At 43.4% G+C, this 25,643-nt stretch overlaps 1 protein-coding gene across 6 annotated transcripts in view; it reads right to left on the bottom strand.

Moving 5' to 3' along the window:
- The window catches only part of fbxo31 (F-box protein 31), a 94,277-nt gene extending 69,635 nt beyond the window's left edge, over positions 1–24,642 (bottom strand). The window contains exons 1-4 of one of the 6 annotated variants that reach the window (XM_041192660.1): positions 24,373–24,642; positions 22,083–22,154; positions 20,490–20,576; positions 18,015–18,091 (exon numbers count right to left, since the gene is read on the bottom strand). In XM_041192660.1, the coding sequence (XP_041048594.1) occupies positions 18,015–18,091; positions 20,490–20,576; positions 22,083–22,154; positions 24,373–24,613 (477 nt within the window). In that variant the 5' untranslated portion in view covers positions 24,614–24,642. Of the gene's footprint in view, positions 1–18,014; positions 18,092–20,489; positions 20,577–22,082; positions 22,155–22,285; positions 22,402–24,372 lie in introns of those variants that run through there. The other 5 variants (XM_041192664.1, XM_041192662.1, XM_041192661.1 and 2 more) reach the window with 5 other exon arrangements.
- Positions 24,643–25,643: the final 1,001 nt, after the last annotated feature.

Raw genomic sequence — 25,643 nt, 5'->3', positions numbered from 1 at the left:
CTTAGAGAGTATGAGCGGCAAGGAGCTAAATTAAAAAGCAGAACTGGATTATCATCTGAGCCAGGAGCAAATTGGGTAAGATTAGAGCATTGAATGAACTGCTCAAAGACTGGTGTGGGAAAAATAGGTTTTGATTCCTGGGGCACTGACACCAGTACTGTTGGGATCGTCTTCACCTGAACCATGCTGGGACCAGTGTTCTGGCAAGTTTGATAACTAAGGTGGTAGATAGTGCTTTAAACTAAATAGTGGGGCAAGGCGTCATGTGAGAGAGATGTGATATATTAAAGAGAGAGGAGAAGGCAAGAGAGCAAGGTAGTACTAAGGGAAATGGTAATTGTTGTATAAGGGTTTGGCATGTATAGGGTTAATGTAGGACTACGTGCAGTACAACCCACAAAGTGATGTAAGTGAACAGATGACTCGCACCTACGGGTCAGTCTAGTGTTGGAGAGAGCCACATGCACAAGCAAGCTGCAGACAGCTGCTAACTTGAACCCTTCGCTGTGTGTATGAGAACTATGTACATAGTTAATAAACACATACAGTTAACCGACTTAAGATAAGAAGGCTTCATTAAGACCTACTGAATGGCACCGAACACCCTCTGCAAATGGAAAAACCCAAAATCTTGCAAATAAATGCAGAGAAAAACTGAAATCTTGCAAGACAAAGAAAATTGGAAGGAATGTCCTGACCTGAAGAAAAGCTCGAGAAGCAGATGAGGAAAGGAAAATTGCCAGGGAAAAGCTCCAAAGAAAGGCTTAGAAGCTGAAGGCAGAAATTTAAAATTCCTCACTGCAGAAGACTTGGAAGTCCAGCTTCAATTCCCAGTGTGGAGGCAGATGACCTAGCAGGAGTAAGCTGGCTTTAAGTTCCATGATACAGCAAATCATGAGAAACATTTAAATAGTTTGGTGGTCAGAAATTGTTTTTTTTTAAAAACTCCATTGGAAAAACCAGATTTCTGAGTCAGTGCCCGAACACATGGCCATAGTCGGTTATACAGAAAGAAACAGGCCCTTTGGCCCATCATGTCTGTGCCAGCCATCAAGCACCTATCCATTCTAATCCCATTTCCCAGCACTTGGCCTGTAGCTCTCTATGCTATGATGTTTCAAGTGCTCATCTAAATACTTCTTAAATATTGTGAGGGTTCCTGCCTCTACCACCCCCTCAGGCAGTGTGTGTTCCAGATTCCAACCACCCGCTGGGTGAAAAGATTTTTTATCGAACCCCCTCTAAACCACCTGCCTCTTTCCTTAAATCTATGCCCCCTGGTTATTGACACCTCCACTAAGGGGAAAAGTCTCTTCCTATCTACCCTATCTATGCCCCTCATAATTGTGTATACCTATCAGGTCCCCCCTCAGCCTTCTCTGTTCTAAGGAAAACAACCCTAGCTTATCCAGTCTCTCTTCATAGCTGAAACACTACAGCCCAGGCAACATCCTGGTGAATCTCCTCTGCACCCTCTCCAGTGCAATCACATCCTTCCTATAGTGTGGCAACCAGAACTGCACACAGTACTCCAGATGTGGCCAAACTAACATTTTATACAGCTCCAACATTACCTCCCTGCTCTTATATTCTATGCCTCAGCTAATAAATAAAGGTAAGTATCCCATATGCCTCTTAACCACCTTATCTATCTGTGCTGCTGCCTTCAGGGATCTATGGATATGTACACTGATCCTCTGTACTTCCTAGAATCCTACCATTCGTCGTGTGTTAGTCCTCCCAAAATGCATCACCTCACACTTGTCAGGATTAAATTCCTTTTGCCACTGCTCTGCCCATCTTACCAGCCCATCTATATCATCCTGTAATCTAAGGCTTTCCTCCTCACTACTTACCACAACACCAATTTGTGAACTTACTGATCATAACTCCTACATTCATGTCTAAATCATTAACGTACACCACAAACAGCAAGGGTCCCTGCAGTATACCACTCGTCACAAGCTTCCAATCGCAAAAACCTTTGACCATCACCCTTTACCTCCCACTGCTAAGCCAACTTTGGATCCAAATTGCCAAATTGTCCTGGATCCCATGGGCTTTTACCTTTTTGACCATTCTCCCATGTGGGACCTTGTCAAAAGCCTTACTGAAGTCCATGTAGACTACATCAGCCGCACTATCATTATCTGCGCAACTAGTCATCTCCTCAAAAAATTCAATCAAATTTGTTAGGCATGATCTCCCCCTGACAAAGCCATGCTGACTATCCCTGTTTAATCCCTGCCTCTCTAAGTGGAGATTAATCCTGTCCATCAGAATTTTTTCCAATAGTTTCCCTACCACTGATGTTAGACTCACTGGCCTGTAATTACCTGGTTTATCTGTACTACCCTTCTTGAGTAATGGTATCACATTCACTGTCCTCCAGTCCTCTGGTACCTCTCCTGTGGCCAGAGAGGATTTGAAAATTAGTGTCAGAGCCCCCTGCAATCTCCTCCCTTGTCTCACACAGGTGTCTGAGCTCACTCTGAAAAGGGAAAAAAAATTAATTCGGAAGAACTGCGACTAAAGAATCAGCTTTAAAGTTCAGCAAAGGCCAGGTTCCACACTTTCTCGACCCTAAAGGGAGAAGTCTGCAGCTTGCCGATCCAAGCAGCCACTGTGTAAATTTTTTTCAAGGCTGAGTGCAAATCGCATTACAGTTGAATCCCACCAAAACCAGCAAGCACGGGTAAACACTGTCTTGAAATGATCAGTAGCACCATCTTGAATTTCAGCAACTGCTTAAAGCTGAACTTACACTTTAAAAATTTTTAACCATGGATTAAAAATCCAACTCTCAAGATCAGTTTGGATTCATCCAAGGGCCAAACTTAACAGAAAATTGGACTTCCTGGAGAAGAGAATTTCTGATCTGATGTACTCCAGTAGTTTAAGTAGAAAGTCAGAAAAGGTCCAGATTAATACATTTTTGTACTGGTTTGGTGAACTTGCTGAAGTAACTCTAATGCAGTGCACTGATGAATCCTCAACCAACTTCGACAAAATATTAAAAGCCTTTGATGAATATTTTAATCTTCAAGTTGAGTGTACAGAGTTTAAAAAGAGGCTCAGAAAACCCCTTGCAAAGTGCCAAAAAGGAAAAAAACAATGCTCAAGTACACCAAACGTGGGCAGCAGAGAGACATCGAACTTTCCGGAGTGACAAAACTATCTTTTCAGAAATCCCAACGCATTACCTGAACTGCAACAGGAGGTGACAGTACTAAGCGAGTAGCTGGCGGTGAATGAAAGAAAGCTTTCTGATGAAACCCAAAATAAACAAACCCTGCAAAAGGAAAATGAAATAAGATTGGAGAATGTTCACATCAGAACAGAATTGGAAGATTTGAAAGTCAAGATTCAAGCTGAGTATACACCCTTGAAAACGCATAAGATGCTAAAGTCGCTAATGAACCAAACTGTTCAAGACATGAACAAACAAAATTTTGAGGTTTCACAGAGGTACAAGAAGAGACTGTAGAGTTGCAGAAAATGGTTGGACATTTGGAAGGGAACTTGGAAAAATATTACATTTCCAAGGAGATGTATGAAGAGGTGAAAATCAAGAACCTAGAATGGCAAGAGAAAGTAGAAGTTCTCAAAAAAGCGTGAGAAGTCTCAAAATCAATTAGCAGAAGCACAATTACAGAATGCGAGCTTAAACGATGGCACAGGGGAATTATACTCCGCCAAGGAAAAACTGATCAGTTAGAGTGTCAACTTTCACGTACGAAAGAGGCGTTTGATAAGGATAAATGAGAACTAGTGAGAACACTGGAATGTCTCTCACAGGAAGAACAACACTTGGAAGAGGATTTAAATGCTTAAATGATTAACTTGCAGTAAGAAATACAACAAAAATGGATCTCCAATTAAAACTTGACAAACTCCAAGCATCAGAAGTCTCCAGAAGTGTAAAATGCCAGGGACATGAAAAGGAATTGCTGATGTATTAGAACAGTTGCTTGAAAACAGTGTTAACAACCAAAACTGATGAAAGTCGGTCCAATCTGAACAACATGAAAGATGAGATGCGCAGTATGGAAGAGCAAATCTAGAACTTAAAAGCAGAAAAGTTGAATTCGATGGACAGCTCAAAGATCTAACAAATGAATTGAAAGAGTCTAAGGAGCAGTCAGTAACCATGGAAGAAGGGTTTCAAAAAGAATTGAACATCCTGGTTAAAGTGGTTAAACTTAGACAGGAGTTCCACAGATAACTCAAACAAAAACAACTCAACTTACCAGAGTTGCTGCTGAACTGAAAAGGTTCTTAAGCTCAAAAACAACTGGAAAAGAATTCATCAAAAATTTGGCTAAAATTGTGAAACAAGTGGAACAAAGATTCCATTGTTGAAACATGCGAGCCACACATTGAAAGAAGAGAAAAAACGCTATGGGGACAAGCACAGCGTTCATCCACCTTGGAAAAAATGGGATAAACCCAACACCTACCGATCACTACCACAGTCGAATCGACAAAGAGTGGTTCAATACTAAGGAATAGAAAAAGAGGATGAAAAGATACCCAGATGCCGGAACAACCTACAAATCAACAGAGTTTACTTGCAATGACAGAGCCTCTGACAGTAGTATGAACAAGATATGGAAAGGTTATAAGGCGTCCAGACCACCTGAACCCATAAACTCAGAGACATGGGGGGATGAGATATAAATAACGAGGTAAATACATGGGGTAAACTAGAATAACTTGAAATATACTGGATAAATATTTTGGAGAAAGTGTAGTATAAGGGCCTGGCGCATACAGGGTCAATATGGCACTGAGTGCAGGACCACCCACTCAGTGATGTAAGAGAACACATGACCTACTCCGAGGGTCAGTCGAGTGTAGGACAGGGCTGTGTGCACAGGCAAGCATGGGGACATTTTCTAGCTTGAACCCTTCACTGTATATATGTACATAGCTCTCATAGTTAATAAATACATAGTTGACCTGCTTAAGACTACAAAAACTTCATTAAAGCCTAATAAACAGTATCCAACTCCTTGCAACAGTAATCAGAGTTTGGCAGGAAGGGACAGAGTGTATAAGCTTTAGAGTGCACCAGCAGATAAGGCTAGAGGTTACAAAAATAATAAAAATTCAGAATTAAAGGCACTCCATCTGAATGCACACAGCATTTGCAACAAGGTAGATGAATCGACAGCAGAAATAGAAGTACACAAACATGACCTAATTGCTATTATGGAAACGTGGCTGCATAAGACGTAGGAGCAGAAGTAAGCTAATCGACCCATCGAGGCTGCTCAATGAGATCTGGCAGATCTGATAATCCTCAACTCCACTTTCCTGCCTTTTCCTCATAATCCTTGATTCCCTCACTGATTAAAAATCTGTCTATCTCAGCCTTGAATATATTTAACGACCCAGCCTCTACAGCCCTCTGCAGTAAAGAATTCCACAGATTAACTACCCTCAGAAGAAATTCCTCCTCATCTCTGTTTTAAATGGGCGACCCCTTACTTTGCGACTATGCCCTCTGGTCCTAGACTCTCCCACAAGGGGAAACAGCCTCTCAGCATCTACCCTGTCAAGCCCCCACTAAGAATCTTATATGTTTCAACAAGGTCACCTCTCATTCTTCTAAACTCCAATAAGTATAGGCCCAATCTACTCAATCTCTCCTCATAAGAAAATCCCTCCATACCCCGGATCAACCTAGTGAACCTTCTCTGGACTGCCTCCAATGCCAGTACATCCTTCCTTAGATAAGGGGACCAAAACTGTTCACAGTATTCTAGGTGTGGTCTATTTGTCTTGTATAGTTTTAGCAAGATTTCCCTACTTTTATACTCCATTCCCTTTGAAATAAAGGCCAACATTTTACTTACCTTCCCTCTAACCTGCTGAACTTGTAAGTTAGCTTTTTGTGATTCATGCACAGGGGCCCCCCAAATCCCTGTGTTGCAGCTTTCTTCAGTCTTTCTCTATTTGAATAATATTCAGCTCCTCTATTCTTCCTGCCAAAATGCATAACCTCGCATTTTCCCACATTATATTCCATCTGCCAAGTTTTTGACCACTCACTTAACCTGTCTATATCCCTCTGTAGACTGTGTTTTCCTCACCGCTTACCTTCCCACTTATTTTTGTGACATCCACAAACTTGGCGATAGCACATTCACTTCCCTCATCCAAGTCATTAATATAAATTGCAAATAATTGTGGCTCCAGCACTGATCCCTGTGGTACTCCACTAGTTACAGGTTGCCATCCTGAAAATGCCCCCTTATCCCAACTCTGTCCTCTATTAGTAAGTTAGTTCTTCTATTAGTTAGCCAATCTTCTATCCATGCGAATATGCTACACCCAACACCATGGGCTCTTATCTTATTAAGTAGCCTTATGTGCAGTACCTTATCGAACACCTTTTGGAAATTCAAATATATTACATCTACTGGTTCCCCCTTTATCTATCCTGCTTGTTACCTCCCCAAAGAATTCTAATAAATTTGTCAGTCATGATTTCCCCTTCATGAAGCCATGCTGACTCTGCTTGATTAGATTATGCGTTTCTAAATGCTCTGCTATTACATCCTTAATAATAGACTGTAACATTTTCCCAATGACAGATGTTAAGCTAACTGGCCTATTGTTACCTGTTTTTTGTCTCCCTCCCTTTTTGAAAAAGGTGTTACATTGGCAATTTTCCAATCCTCTGGGACTTTTCCAGAATCTAAGGATTCTTGGAAGATTACTACCAGTGCATACATTATTTGTGCAGCTACTTCCTTTAATATCCTAGGAAGCAGCCCAGGGGACTTATCGACCTTTAGCCCCATTAGTTTCCCTAGTACTTTTTCTCTAGTGATAGTTATTCTATTTATTTCATAATCATAGAGTCACATGGGCCTACAGCACAGAAAAAGGCCCTTTGGCCCATCAAGTCTGCACCAGTCAAACAAGTACCTAGCTATTCTAATCCCATCTTCCAGCACTAGGCCCATAGCCTTGTATGCCATGGTATCACAAGTGCACATCCAAATATTTCTTAAATGTTATGAGGGTTTCTGCCTCTACCACCCTTTCAGGCAGTGAGTTCCAGATTCCCACCATCCTCTGGGTGAAAAAATTCTTCCTCACATCCCCGCTAAACCTCCTGCCCCTTACCTTAAATCTATGCCCCCTGGTTATTGATCCCTCCACCAAGGGGAAAAGTTCCTTTCTGTCTGTCTGCCTTTCATAATTTTATATGCCTCAATCATGTCCCCCTCAATCTCCTCTGCTCCAAGGAACATAGCCCCAGTCTATCCAATCTCTCCTCATAACTAAAACTCACCAGCCCAGGCAACGTCCTGGTAAATCTCCTCTGCACTCTCTCTAGTGCAATCACATCCTTCCTATAATGCAGATTCCAGAACTGCACGCAATACTCTAGCTGTGACCTAACCAGCGTTTTATACAGTTCCAGCATAATCTCCCTGCCCTTGTATTCTATGCATCAGTTAATAAAGGCAAGTATCCCATATGCCTTCTAAACCACCTTATCTACCTGTCCCTCTACCTAAAGGGACCGGTGGACATGCATACCAAGGTCCCTCTGATCCTCGGTACTTCCCAGGGTCCTACCATTCATTGAGTATTCTTGTGCCTTCTTTGTCCTGCCCAAGTGCATCACCTCACACTTATCTGGATTAAATTCCATTTGCCACTGATCAGCCCATCTGACCAGCCCGTCTATATCCTTCTGTAATCTAAGGCTATCCTCCTCACTATTTACCACCCCACCAATTTTTGTGTCATCCACGAACTTACTGATCAACCCTCCTACATGCAAGTCCAAATCGTTTATATATACCACAAACAGCAAGGGACCCAACTCCAATCCCTGTGGAACCCCACTGGACACAGGCATCCAGTCACAAAAACACCCCTCAACCATCACCCTCTGCTTCCTGCCACTCAGCCAATTCTGGATCCAATTTGCCAAATTGCCTTGGATCCCATGCGCTCTTACCTTCAATTTCAGTCTCCCATGCGGGACCTTATCAAAAGCCTTGCAGAAGTCCAAGTAGACTACGTCAAATACATTGCCCTCATCTACACACCTGGTCACCTCTTCAAAAAATTCAATCAAATTGGTCAGACATGACCTTCCTTAACAAAACCATGCTGACTGTCCTTGATTAATCCCTGCCTCTTCAAGTGTGGATTAATTCTGTCCCTCAGAATTGCTTCTAATAGTTTCCCCATCTCTGAGGTTAGACTGGCTGGGCTGTAGTTCCCTGATTTATCCCTTCCTCCCTTCTTGAATAACGGTACCATATTAGCTGTCCTCCAGTCCTCTGGCACCTCTCCTGTGACCAGAGAGGTATTGAAAATTATTGCCAGTATCCCTGCTATCTCCTCCCTTGCCTCACTCAACAGCCTGGAATACATTTCATCTGGGCCTGGCAGTTTATCTATTTTTTAAGCCTGCCAGACCACTTAGAACCTCCTCCCTTTCTATGCTAATTTCTTTAATTATATCATAGTCCTTCCGCCAGATTTCCATACCCACATTGTCCCTCTCACTTGTGAACACCGACACAAATTTTCATTTAGAACCCTACCTACGTCTTCCAGCTCCACACACAAATGACCACAATGGCCCTTAATGAGCCCTACTCTTTCCATAGTTATCCTCTTACTCTTAATGTACTTGTAAAATAGCTTTGGATTTTCCTTTATTTCACCCCCTCCCGCTTTGCCCCTTGATTTAGTATTTCTGGAATGCTATTAATGTCTTCTACTGTGAAGACTGATGCAAGACAGATTATTTCTCCAGCGTCACCCCCAAGGAGCCTATGTTCACTTTGGCCTCTCTCTTCCTTTTTATATACTTAAAGAAGCTCTTAATGTCCGATTTTATATTACTTGCTAGTTTACCCTCAAAGTTTATTTTCTCCCTCTTAATTTTTTTTGGTCATCTTTTGCTGGTTTATAGAATTTACCCAATCCTCTGGCTTACCACTAATCTTTGCCACATTGTATGTTTTTTCTTTCAACTTGATACTATCCTTAACTTCCTTGGTTAACCATGGTTGATTTATCTCCTTCCTAGAATCCTCCTTCCTCACTGGGATATATCTTTGTTGTGAGTCATGAACTATTTTCTTCAACGTCTGCCATTGTTCATCAACTGTCTTTTCTGCTAAACTCCTTTCCCAATCCACTCCAGCCAACCCTGCCCTCATTCCTTTGTAATTACCCTTATTTAAGTTTAGCACAGTTGCTTCCAACCAAAGTTTCTCACTCTCAAACTGAATGCCAAATTCTATTACTGTTTCCTTTCACTCAGATCATTTATTAAATGCCTCATTACCAGATCCAATGCTGGCCTTTACTGCAAGATGATTTGAGTACAGAAGTAAAGTAGCCTTGCCATAATTGTATAGAGCCTTACATAGAAACACAGAAAATTGGAGTAGGCCATTCGGCCCTTCGAGCCTGCTCTGTCATTCATTATGATCATGGCTGATCATCCAACTCAATAGCCTGCTCCGGCTTTCTCCCCATGTCCTTTGATCTCTTTCGCCCCAAGAGCTATATCTAATTCCTACTTGAAAACATACAATGTTTTGACCTCAACTACTTTCTGTGGTAGCGAATTCCACAGGCTTACCACTCTTTGGGTGAAGAAATTTCTCCTCATCTCAGTCCTAAATGGTCTACCATGTATCCTCAGACTGTGACCCCTGGTTCTGGACTCCCCCACCATCAGAAACATCCTTCCTGCATCTGTCCTGTCTAGTCCTGTTAGAATTTTATAGGTTTCTATGAGATCCACACTCATTCTTCTGAACTCTAGCAAATATCATCCTAACCGACTCAATCTCTCCTCATATGTCAGTCCCACCATCCCAAGAATCTGCCCTTCCTTGCTGCACTCCCTCTATAGCAAGGACATCCTTCCTCAGATAAATAGACCAAAACTGCACACAATATTCCAAGTGTGGTCTCACCAAAGCCCTGTATAATTGCAGCAAGACATCCCTGCTCCTGTACTCAAATCCCCTCGCTATGAAGGCCAACATACCATTTGCCTTCTTTATCACCTGCTGCACCTGCATGCTCACCTTCAGCGACTGGTGTACAAGGACACCCAGGTCTCATTGCACATTCCCCTCTCTCAATTTATAGCCTTTCAGATTATAATCTACCTTCATGTCCTTTCTGCCAAAGTGGGTAACCTCACCTTTATCCACATTATACTGCATCTGCCATGCATTTGCCCACTCACTCAGCTTGTCCAAATCACACTGAAGTATCTCTTCATCCTCCTCACAGCTCACCCTCTCACCCAGCTTTGTATCATCTGCAAATTTGGAGATTTTACATTTAGTTCCCTCATCTAAATCATTAATATGTATTGTGAATAGCTGGGGTCCCAGCATCAATCCCTGCGGTACCCCACTAGTCACTGCCTGCCATTCAGAATAAAACCCATCTATTCCTACTCTTTGTTCCCTGTCATCCAGTTTTCTTTCATCTCAATACACTACCCCCAATCCCATGCGCTTTAATTTTACACGCTAATCTCTTATGTGAGCCTTGGAGGGACTGCACCTGGAGTGCTGTGCATAGTTTTGGTCTCCTTAATGATGTACTTTCTATAGAGGGTGCACAACAAAGGTTCACCAGACTGATTCCTGGAGTGGTGGGGTTGTCTTATGAGGAGAGATTGAGGAGTTTAGCAGAATGAGAGGTGATCTCATTGAAGCATACAAAATTCTTGCAGGGTTCAACATTACCATACAGGAAGGATGTTTCCCCTGGCTGGGAGAAGGGGGGTGGTAGGGTCTTCTAGAATCTATGGGCACAGTTTCAGGATAAGGGATAGCCCATTTAGGACTGAGATGGGGAGGGATTTCTTCGCTCAGAGGGTGGGAATCTTTGGAATTCTCAACTCCAGAGAGTTGTGGAGGCTTAGTTATTGAGTATATTCAAGACAGAAATCAATAAAGTTCTAGATATTAAAGACATCAAGGGATATGGGCTTGGTGCAGGAAAATGGCATTGAGGTTTGGCAGAGCAGGCTTAAGGGGCCAGATTGTCTACTCCTGCTCCTATGTTATAAAATCAGAAAGTGCTGGAAAAACACAGCAGGTCTGGCAACATCTGTGGAGGAAGAAATAAAAGTTTCCATTGACTCTTCTTTGGAACTGAAGAGAGGCAGAAATGTGATGGGTTTTATGCTGTTTAATGTTGTGGAAGGAAACAGTTAAAGGAGTTCAATTGTTCAATTATTGGTTAACGACCTAAGTATCCATTTGATTGTATAAAAAAGATAACAGGTGAGTCAAGTTCTGTCTGTGGACAGTTATATGACCAGTAATAAAACTCTGAAGGGGGGGGGGAATTCTTCAGAAAACATTCTTTTCTGGCAGCGTTCTTGGCACAAATGAGCCATTCGGTGGTAAGACAGAAAACGGAGGGTACAATGTTAACGGAAGCTTGACCTAAATAGCCAAGTGGTTATGGTACTGGGTTTGTAACCCCAAGATCAAGAGTTCAAATCTCTCAATGGCAAACTATGTAACTTCATCTGAAACAGATGGAAACGGGTTTGTACTCAAAAGAGTTATAATGTTAACGGGATGGCGAGATTGCCTAGAAACAGGACGCAGGCATCAGTACGAAAGGAGATTTGTAATTAGGAACAATGAGGACTGAAACACCTTGGACAATTATGGCAGGAGAAAAGAATTGGGGAATTACAAGTAAAGAATGAACCCCAGAAATGCCCAGGGTGCAGTCAATCGGTGTTTTAGATGTGATTCAAGGTACCATTATGCAATGACCTGTCCTAAATGATATTATGAGGTGTTCAAAATTAAACATAAGACAGAAGGCTCAGAAGAAGAAGATGGAGATATTGACCAAAAAGAGGCATTGTATTAGTTACAAGAAGTTTCAGCCCAATGATGAATGTCTTAGTGGCAGAGTCCCTCAACTGTGCAGTGCTAGATAGCGGATGCACATATACAATCTGTGGGTAGACTGGTTAAAATGCTACCTAGACTCCTTAAATGACTAGGATCAGAATAAGGTTAGAGAATTCAAGAGTTCCACCAATTTTGGATTTTGAGATGAAAAAACCCCAAAATATTTTAAAAGGGCAGTGATTCCCTGAAGGTAGCTGGAGTCAATCATTTCATCAGCACAGGCGTAGTGTCTAGTGAAATACCAATACAGTTGAGCAAACCGTCAATGAAGAAAGTGCAAATGAAGCTGGATATGGAAAATTACAAGGAAAACCTGTGAATTTGCAATTTACGCAATCTGGACACTACTGTTATTTCCTTAATGAAACCTAACTTTTCTATGAAGGAGATTAAAGAATTGTTATTAGTATCAGGATTATAGGAATTTTGAAAGCAAAAAGCAAATTGTGTTAAAATTGCATCGGCAGTTTGCCCATCCTTTTTCGCAAAGATTAAAAATTTTGCTAAGGGATGCAGGAATTAGGGATAGAGAATACACCAAACTTATAGAGGAGATAAGTGATAGATGTGATATATGTAAGAATTACAGAAGGACACAATCACAGTTGATAGTGAGTCGAACCTTAGCGAAGGATTTCAGTGAAGTTGTGGCGATGGATTTAAAGGTGTGGGATAAAGAAAAGAACATTTATATTTTACATTTCAGAGATTTGGCAACAAGGTTTAGTTAGTCGACGATCATATACAGTAAAGAAAACAATTGTGGATCAGGTAATGGAGAAGTGGATAGGGACTGGATTGGGAACACCAGCGAAATTCCTCATTGATAATTGGGGGGTGAATTAGCTAACTATGAGTTTTGGGATATGTGCGAAAACATGAATATAACAGTTGAGGACAGCAGCAGAAAACTCCTTTAGTAACAGTGTGTGTGAAAGGAATCACGCAGTGATAGATGAGATGTTTCATAAAATATTGGCGGATAGACCAAGCTGTAAATTAACATCAACTCTAGCATGGGCTGTCCATGCCAAGAATTCACTGCAGATAGTTGGGGGCTACAGTTCATATCAGTTGGTTTCTGGCAGAAACCCAAAAGTCCCTTCAGTCCTGAGTGATCCCCCAGCTATGGAAGGAACTACAATTAGCCCTACCTTTTCTGAGCATTTAAATGCACTACGCGCAGATAGAAGAGTATTCCTTAAAGCCAAAGTTTCAGAAAGAATTCGGCGAGCTCTAAGACACAAGGTACAACTATCAGAAACTAATTTCAATCAGGGAGACAGGGTATACTATAAAAGAGACCGATTATAGATAAAGATGGTAAAACAGTCATTTTATAGCATGGGGACTAGACTATTCGGGTACACTTAACAAGGTTAGTTGGCGCAGATTACAAGGTTCGGAATGTGTTGTAGGAAGGGATGAGGAACCATGTACTTCTCACACCCATATGTTGCATGATTATGAGGAACAGGTAATTGAAGTTGACAGGGAATCTGAAGATGGATACTGTAATTCAGACGAACAAAATGAGGTGATTTGTCCCAGAGGACAACTGCCAAAAGCTGACACTAAAGTTACACACTCGCCAGAAGGGGCCAGTCAATGGCAGGATGTGACGATTGTAGGTAGAGCAGGAAGGCCACTGGAAAATATAAAAACTGGTTAAATAAATGAGATAAAGGACAGGAGGTTAAGCCTATGGATTTGAAACACGAAGTACAAAAGCGCAGTATCAGTTCAGACAGAGAGTCTGGAATGAACACGCCTCTATAAATAGACGGGTAGACCGAACATCTATAAATAGGAGAGGGAGATCAAACAGTAACAGTCCGAAGCGTGACAGAAGGCAGGATAGAGGGCATAGCTTTACAAGGTCAAGAAGTATGGCACAGTATGGCAATGCTACAAGGAGCAGAAGCCCATGCGATCGAGAAGTTTTAATAGCTTCAAACAAATTAGACGATAAATTAATAAAGGATACCAAACAGGGAGAACTACATAGCTGGAAAGAATCTGGGGTATACACAGAAGTGCCAGATATGAGACAGAGCTGGTTGTCCCCTATGTGGATATGCACGGAAAAGGTGCTTCTTGATGGGACTTATAAAGCTAAAGTCAAGCTTGTGGACGAGAGTTTGAAGAAAAATTGGGTGACCTGGATATAGGAGTAGTTTCACCAATGGCAGGGATACTGAAGATCTTTTTGGCTCTAATAGCTACAAATGCTTGAGACTGTTGTTCAATTAACATTGAAGCTGCCTTTTTGCAGGGAATCAACTTCAAAGGGAAGTTTTTCTCTGACCACCGAAAGAGTCACCAAATGCAGAAGGGGATCTCTGGAGGCTAAGTAAATGCGTATTCGGTTCAAATGACACCTTCAGAGTCTGATATTTCTCAGCGAGGTCAGTTTTGTTACAGTTGGGCTGTCTTCAGTTGGAAGCAGACCCGGCAATGTTTTATTGGCACCATGGAGGGAAACTTGCAGGCATCTTTTAAGATGCATGGAGATGATTTTTTGTGGGGTAGTAGTAGCAAATTTGAAACGGTTGTCATTAATGGGCTCAGAACAGAGTTTAAAATTGGAAGTCAGGATTAGAAATCAGGTAGAGTGGATCACACATTCTTTTACATCAGCAATCCTACTTAGAGAACGTCAATCCCATTGCAATTAGTCATGGTAGGGCCTCTCAGAAAGATACAGCAGCTTCTGAAATGGAAAAAGAGGAACTCAGAAGTCTAAATTGGCTAGGCAAACAAACAAGACCGGATGTCAGTTTTGATGTTTTGGAATTGAGCACTAAAATGAATGATCCCAAGGGTGAAGAAATCATTCGAGCAAATAAAATATTAACAAAATTAAAAATTGAGTGGTGTGTTTTTAAATTCCCATCTTTAGATGACCTTAGTAAAATGAAAGTGATTGTGTTTAGTGATGCATCTTATGCAAACCTGTGCGATGGATTTATAATGGTGGTGGTGGTGTCTGGGACATTATCTGTAAGGTATGATTCTGTGAGGTTGACCATGTCAGGCTGCTGCTTGACTAGTCTGTGAGACAGCTCTCTCAATTTTGGCACTAGCCCCCAGATGTTAGTGAGGACTTTGCGGGGTCGGCAGGGCTGAGATTGCTGTTGTCTTTTGCAGTGCCTAGGTCAATGCTGGGTGGTCCGCCCGGTCTCATTCCTTTTTTGTGACTTTGTAGCAGTTTGTTACAACTGAGTGGCTTGCTAGGCCATTTAAGAGTCAACCACATTGCTGTGGGTCTGGAGTCACGTGTAAGCCAGACCAGGTAAGGACGGCAGATTTCCTTCCCTAAAGGACATTAGTGAACCAGATGGGTTTTTGCAACAATCAACAATGGTTTCATGGTCATCATTAGACTTTTAATTTCAGATTTTTTATTGAATTCAAATTCTACCATTCCCCAGAGCATTACCCTGGGTCTCTGGAATACTGGTCCAGCAACAACACCACTACACCATCACTTCCCCTTTAATGTCTATAATGTTATTGGAAATTTTTTTTTTAAAATAGAGTTCTAATGGGGTCTGGATTTATGTACGTGTCTTAATGGATTAAAGTCAGCTGGTCTAGCGGCTTTGATGTAGTAGGTTTGAAATGGTTATTAGATAAACATGGGGAAGTTTAGAAACATAGGTGTCAAGAGGGCAATTTGCATTTTTGAATAAAGCATTCAAAAGAATGGGTGAAATCTTGCACCTAACCAGAAGATGCCAAGTAATGTGTTTACTGTTTTTAGCTAATAAAATTGGTGGAATCAAAGGATATTATTGTTAGAAGAGGTGAAATTAAAAGCCTAGTAATACAATGGGAAATTAACACTCAAAGGAAAAGCTAGGTATAAACAGGAGGGAGTGTGTGTGTAAGGTAAAGACATTTTAAGATTCATCAAGTGTGAGAAACCACCAGCCTATAAACATCAAGTCTGTCTGCAAGGGCCCAGGGCTGAAAGAAACTCATTTTGAATGTGACTGTCCAGGGTGTGCTCTGCCAGGTGTCTCTTTAAATCTATGAGTTTTACTATTGCCTTAACGGGGTGTAACAGAGTCAAATTAATTAGGGGATTTTTGTAGTTATATCTACAAAATTACTACTATAATGTGCTTACAATTTTTCTTGTATTAATAAATGTTTAATTTAGTTTTATAAAAAACCTCTTGAGATTCTATGGTCTTATTACTGCTGAAATCAAAGCCTGCATCTTGAAACATACAAATTGCAAAAATGGATGACAGTTGTTTCAAGTTTCCCTTTGGGATTTGAACAACTCGGCCTTTACCATTGGGTATGTGATAATACAAAGAAACAAGCAAAAGTGACAGGAGAAATTCAGCATATGTTAGAAAATCACCAAATTGAGCCTAGTCAAAACAGTTGGTGTTCTCCAGTAGTGTTAGTGTCTAAACCTGATGGATCAACCAGATTCTGCATAGAATATAGGAAAGTTAATGCGATAATAAAAACAGAATCCTACCTAATCCCTCGTCTAGAAGATTGTATTGACAGGGTTAGCAGTGCCACATTCCTTACTAAGATAGATTTGTTGAAAGGATACTGGCAAGTACCTTTAACATTGCAAGTTAGAGATATCGGCTTTTGTCAAGCCAAATGGGCTACACCAATGTCAAGTAATGCCTTTTGGACTAGAAAATGCTCCAGCCACCTTCCAAAGACTAATGAAACAGATGATCACTAATGTTCCTCACTGTGTGGTTTACTTGGGTGATGTATTGGTTTATAGCAACACATAGAAAGACCATTTATAACAAATGGAAGCTTTATTTAAACAATTACAGTCAACATATCTAGTAATAAACCTTGCCAAGAGTGAGTTCACAAAAGTGCAAATAACTTATTTATGGCACATCATAGGGCAAGGACAAGTGTTGCCAAGAATAGTGAGAGTACAGGCTTGGATGAAATTCCCTGCCCCCAAAATTAAACGGGAAATCATGAGATTTTTCGGAATGTGCGGTTTCCATTGTAAATTTGTGCATTTGGGGGGAAAAAAATTTAAAATGGAGGATAGAGTTCATATTCTGAAGTTGTTGAACTCAATGTTGAGTCCAGAAGGCTGTTCTTACGTTCAGCCTTCAAATGTCACCAAGGAAAGGAATGGAGTTTGTGGCAGGGACCAAAGACAATGGCTTCATAAATATTCCAACTTATCCACCTGCTGACTAGTCACATTGATCCAACCAGCAATATTTTCTTGGTGTGTGCATGAGGGAATTATGTTCCCCAACAAAGAGGTGACCACCACACTTATGTTAACTCCTTGGGTGCTCCCTGACATGAACAATGGTTAGGAAGAGAGCTTCTCCCTTCCCAAACAACGCTAATATCAATTCACCACTCAATGACGAAATATAACAACTCAGTGAACTCACTATTGGAATGTTTCTTGGTCCGCTGCACGCAGGGAAAGATTGAATGCAATAATAAAAACAGAAAATGCTGGAAAAACTCAGTAGGTCTGGCAGCATCTATGGAAAGAGAAACAGAGTTAACGCTTCACATCCGTATGACTCTTCTTCAGAGCTGAAGAGAGGTAGAAATGTGATGGATTTTATACTGCTTAAGAGGGGATGGAGCAGGTGGAGCAAAATAGGTGGTCAAGGATAGGTGGGCGCTCAGGAGAGATTTGACAAAGATGTCATGGAATCAAGACAAAGGGAGTGTTAATGATAGTGTTAAAGACTAAAGAAGGTGCTAATGGTGGCATAAAGGTCAGACAGCAGATTGTGTCAATAACTCCCTATTAACTCCTTTATCGGTTTGACAACAGTTCCTCCACTCAGAACAGCACAATCATACTGCATGGGATTTTAAAGCAATTTTTCTAATCCCAGAAATTGAACTGCAAAGTTCAGAGTCTTCAGTGTTCCACAGACACTGCGAAATCTGGGTTTCGATGCAGAAATAGGATAGACAGCGGACCTCATTCACAACAAAACTTGAAATAAAGCCCGAATGGTCTATTTGAAAGAAACAACATGTAACATAAAAGCTTTAAAATCTGCTACTTACAACCACATTAAGCAGTCCTCCGTAGGGTCCAATGTCTGGCTGCCACAGGCCCAGAATGTTACGGTAAGGGTGCAGCACTGTAACAAATATCAGAGCTACTTTCAATCTCACACTCGTACTGGGATCAGACTGTGCCTCTAACTCCAACACGAGATACAGTCAAAGCCCATTAAACTGGATATGAGGGAAGTGGAAAAAGGTGACAAGTGGGACAGAACCAGGGAGAAATGGAGGGGTGGGGTGGGGGGGGGGGGGGGGGGGGGGGGAGAGAGAGAGAGAGAGAGAGAGAAAGAGAGAGAGAGAGAGAGAGAAAGAGAAAGAGAGGAGCAGGGGAGGTGGGGAGAGTAATGTGCAGCTGAATAGTCTGGTGATTTACAGATCCGGTATCACCCAGCAGACCCATAGGCACCACAGGATATACAGTTAAATCACACAACCCATAGAATGCAATTAGTCCCAATCAGTGTAAGTGAAGCTCAAAATAGGCCAGTGTCATGCCCCTCAGTACTGTTAATCTTCGCCAAATGGTTAATATTGAGCAAAATTACCATTCAATCTGATGTTTAGAGTCCCATCTCCAAACAGGGTTTAAACATATGACTGACATTTTTTAAAGTTTTACTTCAATGTTGTGTGAACCTTTTCAGCTACACAAGATGATGGACACGCAGCAAGTCCATTGGTGATGGGACAGTTTCATCTGGTGCTTTTTTCCTGATGGCTGAAAAGCCCAATCTGAGAGAGGCAGTTTCTGCCACAGTGCCACATAGGAGCTGGTTGTCAGGTGTTGTTGTGGCTTACTGCCTTCAGTGTTGATGTCTGTTTTCACACCACTGTCGCAGACCATTATCGCGGTGGCATACATTGGTACACAGGCAGCACTGCCATTTCCCTTTGTTAACCAGTGTCTCCCAGGTGTGAAAATTAATGTTTAGGGCCTGTATGTCACACTTGCAAGCATCCTTGAAGCGGCGCTTTGGGCATCCTATTGGTCATCTAGCTCCGGCTACTTCACCATACAGAAAATCCTTGGGAACTGATCTGTCTTCCATCCTGCAAATGGTTCTGGGCCAACGAGTCATCTCTACTTCTGAGTGCCAGCACACATGGGAGATTTGTCTTTACTTCAACCATTACCACAGATAAGGATGAAATTTACCATCAGATTGTACAGTAATGTTTCTCAGAAACTGCTTTGCTCTTACAACAGCAAATACAAGCAACTGATCAATGTTCCCAGTCGCAAAACAAAAAATAAAAGGCATCACACATTGAAATAAACAGGACAGGCAGAAAATCGAGCAATCACTGCAGCTGTTCTTTTCAGATTCTCCAATCATTACCAGTCCATTACCCAGCCACAAAACCACACTCCTCAGTCTGAAACTTTTAGTTCAAGCCATCAGCTGTGATATACCACAGCTGAAAGCTCTGAACTCTCCTTAAAACTAGATACAAGCAGTCTCTGGGACCAGTCCCAGCAGAGTCTGGGAATGTGTGGAACAATACAATATCCAACTTACACTTGTTATTAGCTTCTTCACGACTCAATCCACTCCTCTGCTCGTTTTGAGCAAGCTCCCTGACAATTTCCATCTCACCCTGCCAGTACTATACCCCCTGGGGTTTCAGCTTTCACCCAATGGCACCACTAACCTAGTGGGATAAGCAGCAGAGTTTCACAGGCTGAGGGTTAGCCTGAGGGGAACAGTGCTGGACGTGGGGGATCTGAAGGCGTTCAAGGGCAGAAAAGAAGATTGGAGTGGACCTGGGCCCCAGGAGGTAGGCACAAGCATGGAGAGCCAGAAAATTAGCATTAAGAGTTTGTCCTAGAGATCTGACAACATCAAGGAAAGAAGCAAATCTTATTTCTACCCAACAAATGTACCAAGAACATGAACATACAAGCCTGCAGCTCTCAGTTGGAGTATTCGTCGGGTCACTACGAACTGTCTCAGCCCGTTCCTCTCAAACAGGGAGGGGTTGAGCCGGAAATTACCCCCAGTCTCTACCCCATCCTTCTTGACTAATACCCAGTGAGTCTGGGTGCAACATTTGTGTAGCTGTTGATGACGAAAATGCCTGATTTGATGCCCCAAAGCAGTCAACAGCTTCCTGACACTCAATGCTTGAGCTAACATGAAGAATGCCAACTAGATGAGACATGTGCAGGGCTTAGTGAGAGACAACACCTTCACAGGAAGGCAGTTGCAGATGGGGAGGGGGAAGGATACAAAAAAAATTACACTGCAATGGTCAATCATCAGCAAGACACAAAGTCACTGTCCTTTGAGGTTGTCATGTCACCATGCCAACACTTCCTATGGGGTAAAAGAATCTCCCTACACCTTCCTCTTCTCCAACTCCAAGTGTCTTTAACACAAACCTCCTACAACCACAGCAGCAAAGACAGCAGACACTTCATTCTCATCATGCAGTGCTTCAGTCATTACATCAAACCAGCATCATACATACAGCGCGTGTACACATCCCGGTGCTCCATGTTCTCATAGTCGGGAAGCAACTTGACAAACCTTCCTGATTTGACTCGAGGATTAATACCTAAACAAACAGGTGAGACCAGGATTGGAGAGTGTTCCAAACAGTACTCCCAGATCTCTGTTCAATCTGACAGTCCTTGAATTCAAAACAATCCTAACAATCATACAACCTGACAAATTCAGTTCTAAGTGCTGAGATGAAAGGCGTGTCTTTGCTCTGGATGATTCAGTTGCACCATTCACATCATTGTTATTCTACAGCACAACAATGTCAACAATACAAGACATACTCCTGCAACTCACCAAGCCTCCTTCAACACTGCCTTCCAAACCCATGATCTCTACCACCTAGAAGGACAAAGGCAGCAGATGCATGGGAACACCACCAGCTGGAAGCTCTACTCCAAGCCATTCACCATCCTGACTCCGAACTATTCCCCGATTCGGAACCATTCCCTCACTGTCACTTGGTTAAATATTTGCTCTGTAGATAGCAGGCTCAGCAAACCCCCCATTAGTCTTGTCCAGCTGGGCAACAGTAAGAGCCTGCAAAACATCTTGGTATTGAGATACTGTTGCTGATTAACCTGTATTACAGGATCTTTATCCTGCAACTAGCGAGGGTGCTACCATTTATGATGTCAAAGGTACAGCACAGGGTTAGATACAGAGTAAAGCTCCCTCTACACTATCCCTATCAAACACTCCTAGGACAGGATAAATAGAGTAAAGCTCTTGTGACACTACCATAAATACGTCTTGGCCATAACCTCAGAAAAAGATCTCCTAATGCAATAGATTTTATTCTTCTGTTTTCACACCAGCTGTCCTCGTGTCTTCTTGAGAGTGTCTGACCATTTAATGCTTCATTGTTTTACACTGAACCTTGATAAGATTTTAAAACAAAAACAGAATTACCTGGAAAAACTCAGCAGGTCTGGCAGCAATGGTGGAGAAGAAAAGAGTTGACGTTTCGAGTCCTCATGACCCTTCAACGAGTTTTTCCAGGTAATTCTGTTTTTGTTTTGGATTTCCAGCATCCGCAGTTTTTTGTTTTTATCTTGATAAGATTTTACCTTTTATATCAGGTATAATTTTACAAAGTTTTGCTGTGCTCCAGTCAACCATCAGGGTCTGTGGGATGGAGCTTGCCCCAAACTCTGGTGAAACAGGAGCAATAGTTGGGATATTCCCTCATCTCCCAGGGCCTCAATGATTCAATCAGTGAAGAGATAGCTAACCCCAGCCCTCACTTCAATGTACTTTCAGGGATTCATCACCTGGCATCTATAACAGACCCACAATAGCAGCTTTCTCAAATCCTTTCACCAGAGCTAAATGGAATATCTGTCTTGGAAGGTGCCTGCATTCCCGGAGGGGGACACAGGCAGCTTCCTGCCAGCCTCCCCACTCCAGTGCAGTACCCCACCAGCCCACCCTCCCATCCACCCACTCCAGGGAAGCTCCACGTTAGCTGTCCCATAGGAGAAATCAAAAAGTGCAACTTGTAGGTAAGACAAGTTTGTACAGAAATCAGCATTTAACAAGTGGAGGTGCTGCTACTCACGTTTGATGTACAAATCACGACATGTGACCCCCACCATCTCCAAACGCCGCAGGTTTTCCGAAACTCCATATTCTACAAAAAAAAACATTTTACTCAGGAGTGATGTCAAAATTGTTTACAGCTAGCCAGTTGTTTCCTTATCTCCTTGCATTTCTGAATGCTCCACAGGGGCTTTATGGCAGGGGTGGGTGGGGGGTACTTACCTACCATAGTGAGCTCAAAAGATTGAGGGCAGTCAACCATGGGGTGCATCACAGCAGGCTCCAATCCTATTCTCAAGCACCGTCCATAGATCAGCATCTTTCAGCAGGTCAGAAATAGTAACTAGATCAGGGATGGACCCTGGCTGTAAGGTTTATTACCAACCTGGGAAGACATTTACCCACTGAATTATCAGAGCTTGCCAGTTTATTTATTTGCACTCAACAGCAGAAAATATAAATACGTCTGTCAGGAGCCACGGACTCGTGGTCTGAAATTCTTGTTAAAAATATAGTAAGTATAGTGCAGTGTCACACACAGTTCTAAGATCTGTAGTCCAGCCCTCAGCTGTGGGGGAATGTAAACATAGAGAACTCCATGGGCCCTGTTAAGCGTTAATGACCTCTAATATCTGCCTGTATTTCGTGCTCTGATGACAGGTCATCAACCTCAAATATTAACTATATCCCTTATCAGATGTTGCCCAACCTAAATGCTTCCAGCATTTATTTGCCTGTATAAAAACAAAAAAACTGTGGATAATTGAGAGTCATAAACTGATGCTACAATTCACGTGGGCAGGAAAGAGTAACCCAAACTCTCATCTGGTCCTACTTCCTTACAAGTGTTCACTGTGACCATACCAGAGGCCAGACCTTTGGCTATAGGTATCATGTCACAAATGTCAGCTGATCAGCTGTCTCGAGTCTGTTCCACTATTCCACTAGGCTGATCTGCAACCTAATTTTACATACCCATCTTTGCCCCACATGCCTCAATATCTTTAGGGGAAGGTGATGGCGTAGTGGTATTGTCACTGGACTAGTAATCCAAAGACCCAGAGTGGGCCCAGGTTAAATTCCCACCACTGCAGATGGTGGAATTTGAATTCCATCATTTAAAAAAATCTGGTGACCATTTCCATTTGTCATAAAAACCCATCTGGGTGTACAGCAGGTGGTGAGGACATAAGAATTAAGAGTAGGATTAGGCCTTTCGAGCCTGCTGTGGTCATGGCTGATCTGATTTTAACCTCAGCTTCACATTCCTGCCTATCCCCAATAACCTTTCATCCCCTTGCTTATAAAGAATCTATCTAGCTCTGCCAGAAAGATATTCAAGGACTCTGCCTCAACCACCTTTTGAGGAAAAGAACTCCAAGCCTCAGAGAAAAAAACTTTTCCTGATCTCCGTCCTAAATGGCCGACCCCTTATTTTTAAACAGTGACCCTGAATTCCAGATTCTCCCAGAAGAGGAAACATCCTCTCCAGATCCACCCTGTCAATTCCCATCAGGATCTTAAACGTTTCAATCAAATCACCCCTCACTTTTCTAAACTCAAGTGGAAACAAGCCCAGTCTGTCCAACCTTTCCTCATAAAACAACCCACCCAATCCAGGGATTAGTCAGATAAACCTTCTCTGAACTGCCTCCACTGCATTTACATCCTTCCTGAAACACAGGTACTGCCTGACCTGCAGGGTATTTCCAGCATTTTCTGTCTCTCTTCAGGGTTTCCAGCATCTGCAGTGATTTGCTCTTCTGTTTAAATCAGTTCAGGTGTTTATTCTCCTACAGGTGGTCTCAGCTCCTCTGCCCAGGTCCCTGGTGCCCGTGTCAGGGAGTCAGAAACACCCACTCACCCTCGGCTGCCCGCCTCCACTGGGGGCCCTGCCCGCCTCCACTGGGGGCCCTACCCCCCTCCCCTGACTCCCACCCCACCCCCCACCGAGTCCCCAACAACTCCCCTCACTCCCAGCTCCCTCCCTCCCGCCCCCACTTCACGGCTTCCCGCCTCCTCCCTCTCTCCCCCCTCACAGCTGCCCCCTCCCCCACTCACTCCCCCACTCCCTTCTCCTCTCCCCCTCTCACTCCGCCCCTCCCCTCACTCCTGGCTCCGCCCCCCTCCCAGCTCCCCCAGTTGCCTCTCCCCTCCCTCCTGGATCTCCCCCTCCCCTCCCCTCCTCCCGGATCTACCCCTCCCCCCCACACTCCCAGCTCCCCCTCGCCCCCCCCATCACTCCTGGCACACCCTCCCCCCCCCCCCCCCGGGTCCCCGTCTCTCTCTCTCTCCCGCGCCGGCCTCACCTACGCGGCAGCGCCTCTTCCAGATGGTGTCGGTGTTGAGGATTTGGTGGAATTTCTTGCAAGCGGCGGCCAGACTGGGCAGGTTCACCCCGGGGAGGTAGCAGAAGATTTCAACCAGCAGCTCGGGGGGAAGGTCCAGGAGATATCGGGGCCGCCCTGGGCCAGAGGCCGAGGCCCGACCTTCAGCACAGGCCAAGGTGGAGGCGCCCAAGCCCGGGCCCGCCGCCGCCCTCTGCTCCATGGCTGGCCGAGCTGGGGGCGGGAGCGCGCCCGGCGCGGCGCCATTACATCATGGCCAACGCGCGTGCACCCTGCCGCCGCGCCATTACATCATGGCCAACGCGCGTGCACCCTGCCGCCGCGCCATTACATCATGGCCAACGCGCGTGCACCCGGCCGCCGCGCCATTACATCAGGGCCAACGCGCGTGCACCCGGCCGCCGCGCCATTACATCAGGACCAACGCGCGTGCACCCGGCCGCAGTGCCAGTCCATTGGAGTCAGAGAATTAGTTTTACAGCACAGAAACAGGCCCTTCGGCCCATCGTGTCCGTGCCGGCCATCAACCACGTATCCTATAAAATTAAAATACTGCAGATACTGAAACAAAAATACCTGGAAAAACTCAGCAGATCCGGCAGCGTCTGCGGAGAGGAATAGTTAATGTTTCGAGTCTGTATGACTCTTCAACAGAACTCATGAAAAATAGGAAAGAGGTGAAATATAAGCTGGTTTAAGGGGGGGGTGGGGTGGTGGTGGGACAGGTAGAGCTGGATAGAGGGTCAGTGAGAGGTGGAGGTCACAGAAAGATGTCACAGACAAAAGGACAAAGAGGTGTTGAAGGTGGTGATATTGTCTAAGGAATGTGCTAATTAAGGGTAGAAAGCAGGACAAGCAAGGTACAGACAGCCCTAGTGGGGGTGGGGTGAAGGTAAGGGAAGGGATTGAAATAGGCTAAAAGGTAGAGATAAAACAATGGGTGGAAATGCATTTAAAAATAATGGAAATAGGTGGGAAGGAAAACCTCATTTTCCAGCACTTGGCCCGTAGCCCTGTATGCTTTGGTGTGTCAAGTGCTCTTCTAAAAACTTCTTAAATGTTGTGAGGGTTCCTGCCTCTACCACCCCCTCAGGCAGTGTGTTTTCCAGATCCCAACAACCCTCTGGATGAAAAAAAATTTCCTCAAATCCTCTCTAAACTTCCTGCCCCTTATCTTAAATCTATGCCCCCTGGTTATTGACACCTCTGCTAAGGGGAAATGTTTCTTCCTA

The sequence above is a fragment of the Carcharodon carcharias genome, chromosome 7, assembly GCF_017639515.1.
Source record: "Carcharodon carcharias isolate sCarCar2 chromosome 7, sCarCar2.pri, whole genome shotgun sequence".
NCBI classification, from domain to species: Eukaryota; Metazoa; Chordata; class Chondrichthyes; order Lamniformes; family Lamnidae; genus Carcharodon; species Carcharodon carcharias.
The sequence above is the reverse complement of the archived record's forward strand: the minus strand, read 5'-3'. Positions and strand labels throughout refer to the sequence as shown.